The following is a 15,520-nucleotide window of genomic DNA, read 5'->3' as shown; positions in this document are numbered from 1 at the left end:
CCCTGCTTCACTCACCGCATCACATCTGGTTGAATAGTAAAATTCTATTTTTGAAATTCTACCTTCAAAATACATCCAGATACAACCATTTCTCCCACTCTCATCACTACCAGCCCATCTAAGCAAGCTTCATTTCTAGTTACTCTGATAGCAGTTCCACTCCTGCTTCAACAGTCAGTTCTCCAACCATTTTAAATCGTATCATTCTACCATTCAGATTTTCCCCATGGATTGCCACCACCTTTATTCCATCAGAACAAAATCCAAATTTGTTACAATAGCCAACACCCTGCATGACTGGACCCCTGCCTGGATCTGAACTTACTGACTTCTCTATGCCCAGTTCCATACTCCATTCTCGATACACGGACCTTCTCAGTACTCCTCCCACAGGGCAGGCTTGTTCCTGTTTATCAAGCATGCTTCCTCACTTCATTCAAATGCTCCAATGTTATCACCTTGAAGCCTTCTTTGGATACATAAAAACCATTAATATCCTTTGCCTATTTGTTGTTGTTGTTGTTTGTCCTGATTGGCTTTTCTTTAGACTTTATTTTTTAGATCAGTCTTAAGTTTATATCCAAACCAAAGGCATTATTTTTTTTTCTTTTAGTCTCATTAGAAAATATTTTAAAAGTTCAGCAAATAAATAAAATAAGCAGGAATTATGGGAAAAGAGCTCAGGCTGAGGATTAAGAATGAGTCAACAACAAATTCACTGCTTCTGCCCTAGGGCGCCAGAGAGAAAAATGTATAAACCTAGTCACCTCAAATCAACCAAAAGCATGTGTAGGCCGACAGGTTCTCCCACATGCCGCCCCTGCCACTCCTGTGCTCAGCGATGTAGTTTGGGGAGTTGCTTAGAAGTTCTGGGAAATCCTAAATCAGAAGGGAGGCATGAGGGAGGAAAACTTGCCTAGCAGGTTCCCACAGAAAACTGACCAGGTCAGTCCTGAGTCCAGACCAGCCTGCAGGGCCAGGGCTGGTGCCGGAGACACAGCTCCTTTCGTCTCCAGGCTCCACCAGAAGGGCAGTCTCCGGGAACAGGCCGGAGGACGTGACCTGGATCTGGTCTCCAGCTCAGTCATCACTTGCAAATATTTGGAGAAGTAGTACACCGGCCTCCTTTTGTGGTTCTGCACTGGACCGTGCAAATGTCAAATGTGGGCCTGTGGACACTCGTTGGACACTTGCGATACGGAGAGTCATTCTTAAGTTCGGGGAAATGTTTTGCAGTGTTTCACTGATAATTTCTAATATATTCTGTTTCCTTTGAAATCTGTTAGTTGAATTTTCTTTCTCTTTTTCTCACCTATTGACTATCTCTTTGCCTTTTTGTTCTATTTCATGGGGGAATTCCTTAACCTTATCTTCTCTTGAACTTTTACTAGCCAGTATTTCTTTTTATTTTCTACTTATTTAATAGCAGCCCATTCTTGTTTCAAGGACGCAATATCTGTTTTTATCTCTCTGAATATATTAATTACAAGGTCTCAAAGGTTTCTTCTCCTCATATTAACTGTCTTCTGAATTCCCTTTTTACTGTTTCTTCAAGCCTTGTTTGGGGAAGGTTTTTAATTGGTGATCCTTTGCTCTCTCTTGATATGGAAGACTTAGACGGTAAGGCAATCAGAAACTCTACATGCGCTGCAAGAGTGTTGTAGAACCATGAGCCTCAGAGTCGGGAGATTGGGTGGCCTGATAGCCCATTTTGTTGAAGATGACTCCACATGCTGTCTCTGAGACTTAATCTTCCTAGCTCCTGCTTAACAAGCGTAATCCTCCCTGGTGGCACCTTGGAGCTGGCCAGGGTAGGAGGTGGGGCATTTGTTTTATAGGCTTTCATTTCATTGCCCTGTTTTCTTAGAACAGCACTTCACTCATATTCTCTTCAATGGCAGTAGCCCCCAAGCCCAGCACCTCTCTGGGTCAGTTTTTCTCGAGAATAAACCTACTGCCCCTTGCTGGAATAATGGAGAATATAAACCTGTTTTATGTTACCTGTCTCACCTCCCGTCCTTGAGCCTCGCCAGGTTCTAGAACATGGATCGGGAGGCTTCTGTCTGGTACACTTTCTCTCGTCAGACTTCCACAGGGACGCGTATTACCTTTCTCCTTTCTGTTATGTCATTGACCATTCTGCCTGTTTTCAGTCTTCATATACGGTGGCTTATATTTGTCCAATAACCTTTATCAAAACAAAAGGCTGCCAAAGGTTTATAAACCAAGACTTTAGTTCCCATTATTCCACTTAAACAGCTCACAGCTCATTTCCAGGTTGCTAAAACCAATGGACATTTTTCAATCTTTATCTTAACTTGTTTCTCAGCAGCAATAGACACACTCTTTCCCTTTGATACTGCGTGCACCTCCTTTATAGTCTAACTCTCTGGTGGTCCCACTTTTATTTTATTTACAAAATATTTACTGAGCTCCCTCTCTATGCCAGTTATTTTATCAGAAGTTTAGGGCGTAATGATGAATACAAAGTCGCAGTTCCCACCATCTAGGAGCTAGAGCCTGTGTGGGTTTTGCAGATGCATCTGCTTCCATTTAGCCATGGAATTATAAAATTCCTCTAATTTTGTTTTAAACTCTTGTCTCTTATCACTATATACTATCTCCTTTTAAAAACTCATCCTAAAAAAAAAGTCACTCTGTGAGGTGATGGATGTGTTAAGTAACCTGATTGCAGTAATCATTTCATAATGTATATGTATATCAACTCATCAGATTGTACACTTTAAATATGTACAGTTTTGTCAGTTATACCTCAGTAAAGCTTGGGGGGGGGGGGCGTGTTGTCCGTGGCTCCAATTATCATCTATGTGCCAATAATACAAAATTATATCTCTTGCTGAGACCTCTACTGAGCTTTACATCTTTTCCTGTTTGACGTCTTTATTTGAATACTTTAAAGGCACCACTCAATATTCCCAAAGCAAAACTAATCTGGTAATCCAGCTCTGGAGACCACCATCCAGCCACTCATGTAATATAAAATCTATAGCTCTGGCTTGTCCCATTTGACATACAAAATCCACCACCAACTTTTGTCCCCTTTTCTAATTCTGTAAATATTGCTCTACTTCATCCATTTATCTCTGTTGCCAACCTCACCTGCACACTATAATATCCTACCTGGTGACCTGTAATCATTTTAGCTTTCCCTCCAAATCCTCCAACCCGTAGTCTGCAGCTAGGATAGGCTTTTCAAACCGTATATGTGATAATAATCTGCCAACCCCAGCTTTAAAATTCACAATAGCTCCTACAATAAAGACTAAATCCTAAAGGTGGCCATCAAGGCTGGTCCCCTCCTCCCTCTCCAGACACATCTCAAATCTCGCTCTCCCTTCTCCCTACTGCAGACTGGCCTTTTCCGTCGCCCTTCCTGCTCCTTGTGCCCAGAGCATGTCTTCTCTCCCACACCCTGGAACGTTCTCCACTACCCCACCTTCTCTTTGCCTAGTTAGCTCCTACTCAGACCCTTTGTTATAAACATGCATGGAATCATGTTTGTTTCCTTCTGAATTCTTGTTTTGACTTATAATTACACATTCATTAGTGCATTTATTTGATTTATAGCCCTATTTTTTTTTAGATTACAGTTTAACACAGTACTTACAAGCCACATGCAGTTGTTTAAACTTAAATTAAATAAAATTTAAAATTTCGTTTGTTACACTAATCCAAGTTTTCTGCGTTGAAAAAGGTCCTCATGTCATAAGAAAAAAAAAATTGTTTTAGCCCTGCCGGGCGTGGGTCAATGGTTGAGCATCAACCTAGGATCCAGAGATCGCAGTTCAATTCCCAGTCAGGGCACATGCCCGGGTTGCAGGCTCGACCCCCAGTCGGGAGCATGCAGGAGGCAGCCGATCAATGACTCTCTCATCACTGATGTTTCAATTTTCTCTCTCCTTCTCCCTTCCTCTCTCTGAAATCACAATAAAGATATATTTTTTAAAAATTGATTTATGTGAAAAAGTTTAAGGATTTGTATAAGTTTTATCATTTTAACCTATGTTGTCACAGATAATGTAACCGGATTATTTGTAAGAGTTAAATGCATAATGCATATAAAATTACCTATCATGTTTGGCAATAAAGTTCAACAAATGCAAACTCATTTATTTATTCTTTTATTCAAAGAAGTGATTTTGTTCTTTCTAAACATGAATTCTCCGAAAAACAGATGATTTGAGAAGGAGCTGCCCTTCTCAGCACCAGAAGCATTCAAAAGGAAACAGACGGCCCATCTAAAAGGGATGATAATGAATGAGTCTCATGGTGTGTCAGCTGATAACTCATGAACATTAGTGATCTCTAAGTCTCATTCTTCATTTAAATGCCCCAAATTCTGCACCGTGACACGCAAAAGGCTCAGCCTAGTCTCTGCCTATGCAATGAGTCATGGTACCTTCAAGTAACCTTCCCTAAGGTTTGTCAATATGGGAAACAAAGCCCAGTCCGACCTAAAACTCACCTGCAGCTTCTTTACTTATGTCTAAAATAAACCAAGTGTTGCTTCCAGAAAGATGGGGTATTCACATTTTTCCTGTTCCTCCCACTACGTACAACTATGAGCCCCGGACACTAAATATAAAACGAACATAAGAAGACTTGGAGAGTTGGAGAGAATAAGGCAGTTGAAATAGGGACCCAGGGACTCGGAAACGACAGGGTGGCAAGTTCTCTAGATTTTTTTTTTTTTTTTGCTTTATAAATCTCTGACATGTAGCTGAAAAAGCCAGCAACACAGAAATACCACTAGACACAGATGAAAACCGCCCCAACAAAAGCCTATTCTTTCCAACCAAATGACCCAGAAACAATCTAGCAAGACAGAAAACATTTAGACGATAGCCATTCTACTACAGTCAAACACCACAGGAAAAAAACTCTGACCCAAGTGGGAAGCTGAGATTTCCGCATTTGCCAAGCTGTAACAAGGTGCCCCAACCCTCTGTCAGAGAAGGTCAAGTAGGAACCCAAGCTTTCATCTCCACCTAGCAGTCTGAGCCTCTCCCCTTCCCTCCCCTCCCCCATGATGTCAGTGGAGACCAGAAGAGGAGCCTGGACTTTACCCCACATCAATCAATAAAGCAGCACTCTCCTTTCTACACCGGGGTGGTACCAACAGAGACCACATGGGAGGCACTACCGAGGCACTCCTAGTCTTCCCAGGTAGTGTAGTATCAGAGGAGGCCTAGTGGGGTGTCAGAATTCCACCCCCCACCCAGCAATAATGAGGAATCCCTCCCCTTCAACAGAGGTTGCAGGGGAAACCTGTATTTCTGCCCCCATCCAGCAGTGATGCAGTGCCCCCACCTTTCCCCTGCTGGAATGGTGTCACAGGAAGCCAGCTAAGACAGAAGATTTCAATAAAATTCTCTGTCTCATAGCACCAAAAATATCCTTGTTCAATGAAAACATTGCTCGTCAAACCAAGAATCGGGAAAATCTAAACGTGAGTGAAAACAATAATCAGAAGATGCCAGAATGAAAATGACAGAGGTGTGAGAATTACCTGACAAAGATTTTAAAGCAGTCATCATAAAAATGTTCCCACGAGCAATTACAAACATGCTTAAAACAAATGGGGGGGGGGGGGTATCTCAGCAAAGAAATGGAAATGTATAAAAGAACCAAAAGGAAATTTTAGAACTGAAAATCACAGTAAACAAACATTTAAAACAATGCATAGGCTCAACTGCAGATGGAAAAGATGGATGAACTTGAAGACAGAACAATAGAAAGTACCCAGTCTGAACAATAGAGAGAAAATGGGGAATGGGGGAATCGAACAGAGCGTAGGGTTGCGTGGGTTTATCACAAAAGGCCTAATATGCTTGTCATCTGAGGGGGTGAGAAATAGGGCAGACCGGAGAAAGAACTCAGAAATACTGACCGAAAATTTCCCCAACCTGGCCGAGAAAAACCTAAACCTTAAGATGTAAAAAGGCAAGCAAACTCCAACCAAAATAAACTCAAAGAAGTTCACACCAAAACACATTGTAATCAAACATCTTATAATAAAGACAGAGGAAAGACCCAGAAGGCAGCAAGAGAAACAACATATCCCCAAGGGAGAACCAACACAGGTGACGAGAGAAAACATCGGCCGTGAAAGCCAGAAGGAAGTGGTACAATATCGTTTAAAAGCTGAAAGAAAAGAATCATCAGTTCTGATTATTGTATATGGTGGATTCATCTTACCCACTAATTCCCAGACCCAGTGACTATGTTAAATTACATGGCAAAGGGGAGTTAAAGTTACCAATCAATTGACCTTGAAATAGAGATTATCCTAGATTACCCAGGCAGGCCCGTGTGTGTTCTCAGGGTCCTTAAATTTGGAAGAGGGAGGTCGTCGAGTCAGTGTCAGTGACTCTGACATATGTGGGAATCAACCGGCCATTGTGGCTTTAAGATAAAAGAGGAACAGGAAAGAAAATGGGTTCTTCCATCAAGCCCCCCGAAAGAAACTCAGCCCTGCTGACTGACACACATGTTTTTAGCCCAGTGAGATGCCTTCCAGACTTCTGAGCTACAGAACTATAAAATAACAGGCTTGTGTTGTCTCAAGCAACTAAGTTTGTGGAAACTTGTTACAGCAGGACTAGAAAAGCTAATATAATTTTCCTCGGTGCACTGCACGCTTCCTTATGGTTATGAGGAGCTGGAGCCTGGTTATAAAGTCTCTGTCGGAGAGGAGTAACATGATTATTGGTACTAACACAAGGCAACAAAGTAGTTCTGTTGTCTCATGAACATTTATTGATCTCATATTAAATGGACATGGATAAGAAATGCGCATCCTCTGTCTGTGGACAATTCTCTCCACTGTGTTTATCCTCAGCTGGGTATAAACTAAGGCTCACTCATCTTTTCCAGTTATTCAGACTCCTATAATGGAATAGCAGGCTTGTGCAGAAACTCACACTCTTCTTAGAAAGTTGTAGTTAGCGGAGTCAAGATCACAGCCAACAGAGAATCTGCTTCATTTTCTGAAATAAATAATTAAAATTAAAAAAAAAAACAAAAAAAACAGTCATTACCAAAAGAAAGAAGAGAACCTGGTGCTCAAAAGATTAGGCCCCTTGTCCCCACTTCCCACTGTGATCTTATGCATGTGACTGAATTTCTTTCAGATCTAATTGCTTATTCCCCCTCCCTCTCCTTGTGCCTTAGATGAGATAGTTACACACTGCTCAGGTATCCATTTAACTGCATGAAGGAACCGTGTTAACAGATTCAAAAAAAGCCAAGAGCGAGTCCCAGTATTAAAACTGGCACCTTCTGATTCAGGGCCAGAAGGCTTTACAGTTTTTCACTGAAATGTATGTTCCATGCATCAGAAAATCGGATGCCCTTTCTGCAGCCTCTCCCTTAAAAAGATTCTATGGGCTGGACTGGAATCCCCATGCTAGAGAGATGGGAAGAAGGAAATACTGGAAAATCAAGGGAGAGAACTTGTTTATCCTATGCCTATTTGATTACTGAAATTCCAGACAATTAGATTTGGAAGATAAACCTGAGAGAGAAAAGTTTGTTTTTAACCTTCAAGTAGATTTTATAGCTGGTCTCAGCATCCTGGAAGGCTGTGAAGTTTGGAGTCCTTTTCCAGTGGATTAAAACTGGCATTGAAAATAGTGTTAAATCCCTAGTAAGATATCAGGGGCAAGAGAGAAGAAACTTACAAACAAGCACTGAGGTGAACTCCTTGCTTTCCATGAAGGTGCTGGGCTCATCTGCAATTAAGTAAAGAAATGGTTTTTATTCACTCCCAGTAAGTATCACTCACAGTGTGTCTAGCATTCAGCTAACAGCCTCAAGTAGCCCTAGTAAAGTGGGACTCTCCCGAGTCTGTGCCACCAAAACCACCCTCTCCTACCCACCATGAACTCTGCCCTGCCTGAAATCCTGCCTGCGGAAGTGAAACGCAAACGCACTCCATGAGAAGGATTTGGATATAGAGCTGGTCTCCATTCACACTTGGAAGTCCCTGAGAAGAACACATGAACTGGTCATATCTTATGTGCAAGAGCCAAGTCCTATCTTCTCCCCCAGAGTGGATTCAGCTAAGTGAACATGCACCTGGCTGAGAAGGGTGTACACATGGGCAGGTACCTTAGAACCCCACTTCTTGAGTCTGTCCTGGAAAGCCATAAAGAAAAATATCCCTCAAATTCCAAGAATAGACAAAAAAGTCCAAGATCTTTGGTCTTACCTGGTGCCTCAGCCAAGGGGTCTTCCAGATAATCACCAATGGCACTTGCTAGAAATAATGAAGTCACTTTCTTAATTTCAAAGGTTAGAACCTCCATGAATTTTCTCTTCCTATTAAACACCACAATTTCTCAATATATACATATAGCAAGTCATATTGTACACCTTAAACATACACAAAGTTATATGTCAATTATATCTCAATAAAACTGGAAAAATATTAAGTAAATAAATGCATTGTAGGGGGGAATAAAACTCAGGTCACTGGTAATTGCCACAGCCAGAAAGCATCTCTTGATAAGCAGGCTATGGGTCCAGTATATAAGCAGAAATGACAAGATGGCTCTGGGCCATGAGGCTGCATCTTGCTCATATAGTGAAACATAAGAATTTGCCCCATGGGATGGGGGTAAGGATGGGAGTGTTAGGGTGGGAGACAGCATTAACTTACATTAACTTATTAATCAGCCACTACAGGTTGGGCAGTGAGAGCACAATACTGAGACAGAGCTTCATTTTGCAAATGAGGGATATTCTGTGAGAGGATAATTAGTTGAAAAGGAAGAATTTAAAGCCAGAGAACCAACTCTTTTTTAATAGACCCTTCAGCTGTCACTAAAATACAAGTACTAGCTTCCTGTAATTACTACCTACATTCCCCCAATACATTTAGGGCAGTGCTGGAATATAGTAAATCTCAACAAATGTTAGCTATTATTTGTAGATATAAGAATCAGATTGTTTAAAACTTGGTTTTGTAGGGAAGGCCCAAGACTCTTTCTTAGCAAAAATGAAGGCACCCCACAAGCTATTGGGTTTTGTTCATTGTGACAGAGGCATTGAAATCTTATGACCCCATGGCTAAGGGGCAGACAGAAAAATGAAAGAAATGAAGGCCTGAGAGAGTGATGGGCAGAGATAGGACCACTGCTCCCTTTTGGAAGCTTTTAAATCCCCTTTTCTTCTGTTTGGCCAAAATACAAATAAGATTTACACTTACATAATCTTCATTCAAAAAGTTCCCTGTGTAAATTGAATTTTAACCAACTGGAAAAGAAGAGCAAATTCTTAAACTATTTTTGCCACCATATTCATTGACCCTTTGGAGACATAGGAAACTTGTCCTCTTTAGAGAAGCCCAGAAGGCTGGTCCCGGAGATGAGGTCAGGGCCACCTCCAGGTTGGAACTTGTAGGTATTCAAATGGTTCCATCTCCTGACACTGGGGAAATGCTTCAATTTTCCTCAAGTTTCAAAGAAGCCTTATTGTGGTAATCATTTCACAATGTATGTGTATCACCTCAGAGAACAGAGCAGCAAGGTACCCCCAGCTGTGTAAGTCACCACAGGACATTCCTACTCAATGAGCTGTGAATATGGAGAGAAGAGGCAGGCAGAGATGTCTGCATTCTAGATGATAGGCATTTTTACCTGTGACCTCCTCACTGGCTTCTTCCGCAATGCTGGGGATGTTAGATCCCACTTCAGTAGACAATTCTAGGAAAACAGAATGGGATATGGGTGTGGTCATGCCTTATGCTGGGAATACAGTTCACTGGAGGAAAGCAGCCTTTCCCCCAGAAATGCAAAACAAGGGAGCCCACCAACTCCTGCCCAGGCTTCCTCTGCAGTCAGAACCTTTACTTACCCAAAGCCTGTGTATTCTCCAAATAAAAATCAGTAGTTGACTCTGCAGCACCAGTGAGGTCTAGGTCAGTGGTTGGATCTACAGTATCAGTGAGGTCTAGGTCAGTGGTCAGCTCTGCAGTATCAGTGGGGCATAAGTCAGTGGTTGACTCTACAGTATCAGTGAGGTCTAAGTCAGTGGTTGGGTCTACAGTATCAATGAGGTCTAGGTCAGTGGTTGACTCTGCAGTATCAGTGGGGCATAAGTCAGTGGTTGACTCTATAGTATCAGTGAGGTCTAAGTCAGTGGTTGGGTCTACAGTACCAGTGGGGCATAAGTCAGTGGTTGACTCTACAGTATCAGTGGGGCATAAGTCAGTGGTTGACTCTACAGTACCAGTGAGGTCTAAGTCAGTGGTTGGGTCTACAGTATCAGTGAGGTCTAAGTCAGTGGTTGGATCTACAGTATCAGTGGGGTATAAGTCAGTGGTTGACTCTGGGTCAATGGTTGGATTTAGTTCAGGCTGTAACTCTGAGACACTGAAAATGTGTACATCATAGTCGGTGTCTAGGAAAAAAAAACAAAAAAAAAAACAGCTCAAATACTTTCTAGCAAGAATATCTCCACCATCTCCACACCCTTCTCATTCCAAGTTAGATCTTCTCTGGGGAAAACATGGATGTAACTTGGCATATCGAATCAAATGACGTCTCACCACAAACCTCTCTTCTGCCAACTGCTAGAAAGTCCAGAAGACTAACTGCCACTCAGGAGTATGCTCAGTGTCCCCTACATCACCCTCCTTGAGGGGTCAGTTTAGGAGGGAACATTTGATATTGTGCCTCTAAATGTGAATTACTCAGACTGGAACAGAATAAGCATTCTAAAAACTCCCCCTCTATAATCCTTCCAGGTTTCTGAAAACTTAAAACAAAAACAAAGAGGGGTAAGGAACAAGGAAAACACCCATTTCCAAAGTGCATATCAAGAATGGAATCAGGGAGGTGGGAAAGAGGTAGAAGAGGGTATAGGGGGGATAAGTGGTGATGGAAGGAGACTTGACTTTGGGTGGTGAACACACAATACAATATACAGATGATGTCTTATAGAATTGTACACCAAATTCACCCCAATAAGTTAAAAAAAAAAAAAAAGAATGAGCTACTCCTACCATTTGTTTATGAAATGTCTAGGACTTCATTTTCCAGAATGTTCCATAGAGTGCTCAGTCCAGACATTTGGGGCTTGCTAACCATATCAGCATCAGAACCGTGTCAGCCTGATGAGGGTACAGCCACGGTCTTCTTGGGCGATAGTGAAAGATACACAGATATAGTGGCTGCCTAGTTCTTCAGGTTATAGGCACCCAGCTCCCTAATTTAATCACCTCCCTTTACCATTCATTCACCGCAATAAAGAACCCAACCCCAGCAGCGGGTATATTAACGGCTACTGGAGGGAGAGGTGAGGGGCAAGAGAATGGGGAAAGTGACCACTTTAATGCAGATGAGTGAACAGCCCTCCTCCTGAGAACTGAATTCAGGGAGGACTAGAAAAGAAGGCCTTTGGCGGGAAGCGTCCTTTCTCTGGTCGAGGAGGACACCTCCTCCTTTCCTTTCCCAGTGTGATTCACAGGCTCCCCTTCCAGACCCACTGGTCTCCACTGCTCGAGACTGAGCTGGATGCTAAAGCGCTTTGAAATGTACTCTGCTATGAAACAAGGATCCGTCCCAGGACTTCTTAACCTGCATTAAATAGGCTAGAGCCTCTTTCCCACCCGACAGTGACGGAGAACGGAGAGAACCCTCAGTAGCTCTCGAATGACCTGCCTAATCGTGGCTTACCCCTCAGCTGCCCACGGCGTCAGGGCGCAGCCCCCATGCCCACCTTAAGTCCAAGTCAATGTAACTTTAACCATTTCCCTGCATCTCTCTCTTTCTCTCCCTCCTCCGTGCCCCTCCCCATGAGAGCATTTAGCCCGGTTCCCCACAAGACCTCCCAGTGGTCTACTCACCCGGGAGTGTTATGGGGATGGCCCCAGCCAGGATGAACCAGGTAGAGAGGATGAGGGCCTTCCTGACCATGGTGCGGGTGGCGGAAAGCGCAGGATGCTGGGCGAGGTGGGCAGGCGGGCGCAGGCTCTCGGTGCGCTGGACTGACCAGGGCTCTGCTTAGCTTTTATAGAACCCTCAGCCCAAGGCCGCTGACGGCAGCATTCTCAGGTGGTTTTTTTAAAAAAAACACAAAACAAGTCTCTCCTGCTCCCCGCCCCCCCCACGAGAATATCCCTAGGGCAAGGGACCTAGGGGAGGGAGAAACTAGGAGGAGTTTGGAGGAAAGCTCTGATAAGATCCTAGGTTGTTTTGCCCCGTTACCATTAGCACCAATTATCTGCTTTTCAGAGGCCAGGGGAGAAATTCTAGTTTTTCATCTAGACTGGAGCCAAATACTGCTTTACTGAGCTCCTGGAATGCTTTGTGTCGGAATGCGGGACTAGGAATCCTGGTCAGAGCCTGCTGGCTACTTTGACTCAATAGGGCTACTTTGTGCAATAGGGAGAGTACTATTGCAGTCTGCTAAGCCAAGCCGGTTTCTCAAAGAGAATTGTGAAAGAGAATAATAATGACTCTAAAACAGGTAGATCTAAAATTGTAAGATTTCACTAGTGCTATTATCATGTTTGATTCTCACCACGATCCTATAAGGGAGTCATTATTTTCTCCATTTTGCTGACAAGGAACCTAGGCCAAGAGATTCAATGGCTCCAAGTTCACCTGAAGATATTCAAGTCTTGCAGGGACATCATTTATGTCAAGTACTCCTGGCTGTGTAGACTTGGCTCCTGCTAGTGTCTTTCCAAGTCCTCTAGGGGGCAGTATTAAGTGTATGCGTATTAACCGATGGCTTCTCAAAAGCACATTTTAGGTACTGAAAATAGGAGGAAATAAATGCATCTTTAAACATTTTGTGGAATCTCTGACCACATATCCTTTGTCAGAACTATGTGTTGTAGGGTTTTTATAAATATTTTGTCTTGTATATGAATTCTATTTTAATGTGGCAGTTAGACACATCTTTAAAGGCATAGTCGTAGATAAAAGAAAAGTGCAACATAATGATTTCCTTGAAAACTCCTACAGTGTTAAGTTTGCAGGCACCTTCAGACAGTCTTAATGGTGGTAACTACTCGCTCAGCTCTTTTAATAAGTAGTAACTCCAGAGAAGCAGCCTAGCGCTTTGTTCACTTGCATTTAAATTTAGAGGAAGCCCCAAGAAAAACAATGGAAATGTACATAGAACTATTAGTTCTTACTTACATAACTTAATTATATCAAGATACATGAATTTAATTTGGTTTAATGTACGCAAACTTTTCATTTTTGTCTATTTTACTGTTTTATGTTAAAATAGCATCTCCCTTGCATATTCTTTTCTTGACTCAAATGAAATATTAACCTATGGTCAAGGAGAGAGAAACGACTGAGATGAATGTCTTTACTAAAATACCAATAAATTTGTCAAACTCAAAAAAAAAAAAAAAGGCAGGGAAAAACACACACACACATTACAGAACATTTTGTTTTACTGAAAACTAAATTTCCTTGGCAAGCCCTGGGCAATGAAGTGTAACCCAAATACAATAGTCAGGAGCTTGGGAAGCAAGAAGCTCACAGAAAACTGGCAGGCAAAAAACAGGAGCAAACAGAACTCAGATGAGATAATAATGGAATAAGTCATGGGCCAGTGGGAGAAGGGGCAATTTTATCTGCCTGGGCCACATATGAATACGTTTCCTACCCCAGAGAAGTGCAGGAATTCACTCTGAAATGTGCAAAGTAGAATCTCTAAACTCTGAGGAGAGCTGGTCTTAGGAATTAAGGTATTGAAGGGGCAGAGATTACCAACTTCCTCTAGCAGCTTTCTTTTGCAGCTCAACCACCTAAACATATAGCAGACATCAATTTAGATGGTACTAAAGATCCCGGTATTTTTATGTGCCTCAATTTCCCCCAGGGTCAGTCAATGAAGGAACAGCTGCCTTGTGAATTCTATATTGAAATGTGGGAGAAATTTGGTCTCGCTCCATGAGATGTTGCTCTTTCTCACCACCTAAGTATTTATTAGGTAATTGACATAGTGGGTCCCAGAGAGGAACCAGGCTAAGGTGAAATCTAATAAAAATTGCAAGTATAATCTTAAAATCTATAAGGGTACAATATATTGTATAATCTAGTACGTATATAACATAAACAATATATGTGATTTATAAGTATATGATATATTGTATAATCTAATAGTTATAGGGTCTTTATTAATATGGGTTTATAATTCTGTTTTATATTATTAAAATATTTTTATTTTTTGACTTTACATATGCTCTTAAATGTTATAGAATCATGTAATTTCAAGGCTTGAATGCATATTAAAATGTATCCAATCAGACATCGAATTTTTTTTTTTTTAATATGAGGTTCTTTTTTTTCCTTATATAACACACCTGTCAAGTGGCCTGACAGCCCTAGTTAGTGATGGGGAACTCACTACCTTGAGAATAATAGTTCATCTTTGGATAATTACTTCTTCCAACAGCTAAAATATGCCTTGTCATTTCAATCTGTTAGCCCCAGTTTTATCCTTGGGAGATACGCATATGAATCTCTTCTTCCCTCTTCTGTCAAAAGTAGTTATTTTATTTTCCAATTTCTTTACCATCCTAAAAATAGTATAAGTTGTTTCCCATCTTGTTCCCTCAGATCTGTCCAGGACCTAGCACAGTGTCTGGTACATTAGAAGTGATAAAAATACTTATTAATAAATTAATGACTAGATGACTCCTGGTCAGTAGTCTTTTACCTCCTTTGTCTATGATCATCTAAAAAAACAAAAAACAAAAAAAACCACTAGATTTAAAACAAATTATCACAGATTTGATCTGAACTGAGCAGGGGGAAAAAAACAAAAATTGCCACTATCCCTCCTGGAAAATCATGGTATTAATTTGATTGTATTAAATTGATTTATACATTAAATGTTAAATTAAATGTTAAAAAGGGGCCTGGCAGAAAGCATGGAGTTTCCTGACAGCATTAAAGGAACTTCAAAGCCCTTATATCTTTCTCCAGAATGAGATCAGCTCCTGGCCAGTGGACCGAGATGGAAGTGATGATATCCTTCCCTTGTGTCTCTGTCCCTCCCAACTCCCAGTCACAACAAACACAAGCCCCATAGCCCCTGGGGGCTCAGAGCCAGGCATTTGGCCAAGGGTAAGGCGCGGCCTTTCATTCCAAACCCCAACAGCCATTGTCCCCTTAGGGAGAAGTCTCCAGAGTCCAGGACACAAGTTTCTCCTCTGGGGAAGAGGGAGCTCAGAATGGGATAAAAACATCTTGACGGCCTGACTTCGAAGATTAGATATAAATAAGGATTAGCCCAACCTTCTAGAGTCAATAAAGCATTTTTCAGCATCTGTTCTGTCACCCAGCAAGCACACTAAGTACCTCGGGCAATCCAAAGGAAGCCCCAACATTGATTCTTTCTTTAAAGTTATAACCATGGAGTAAGTCAACATATATATGTATTGCAAAGGCAGTTTATGACAAGATACTAAGAAATCTAATGCGGTGCCAGGAATAAAAAAAATATGTATTTATTTAACAAATGT

At 41.7% G+C, this 15,520-nt stretch overlaps 2 protein-coding genes across 2 annotated transcripts in view; one reads left to right on the top strand and one right to left on the bottom strand.

Annotated features, from left to right (window-relative positions):
• The window catches only part of ETV6 (ETS variant transcription factor 6), a 343,221-nt gene that overhangs the window by 24,075 nt on the left and 303,626 nt on the right, over positions 1–15,520 (top strand). The window lies entirely within an intron of this gene.
• Positions 6,785–12,018, bottom strand: LOC308553188 (uncharacterized protein). Its single transcript, XM_081128920.1, has 6 exons — positions 11,873–12,018; positions 9,880–10,425; positions 9,663–9,728; positions 8,234–8,281; positions 7,704–7,754; positions 6,785–7,010 (listed from the first exon to the last, which is right to left on the bottom strand). Coding segments are annotated over exons 1-6 (783 nt in total). The 5' UTR covers positions 11,943–12,018; the 3' UTR covers positions 6,785–7,008.

The sequence above is a fragment of the Miniopterus schreibersii genome, assembly GCF_964146895.1.
Source record: "Miniopterus schreibersii genome assembly, chromosome: 2".
In the NCBI taxonomy this organism is placed as follows: domain Eukaryota; kingdom Metazoa; phylum Chordata; class Mammalia; order Chiroptera; family Miniopteridae; genus Miniopterus; species Miniopterus schreibersii.
Note: the sequence above shows the minus strand (reverse complement) of the source record. Positions and strands in the feature narration are given on the sequence as shown.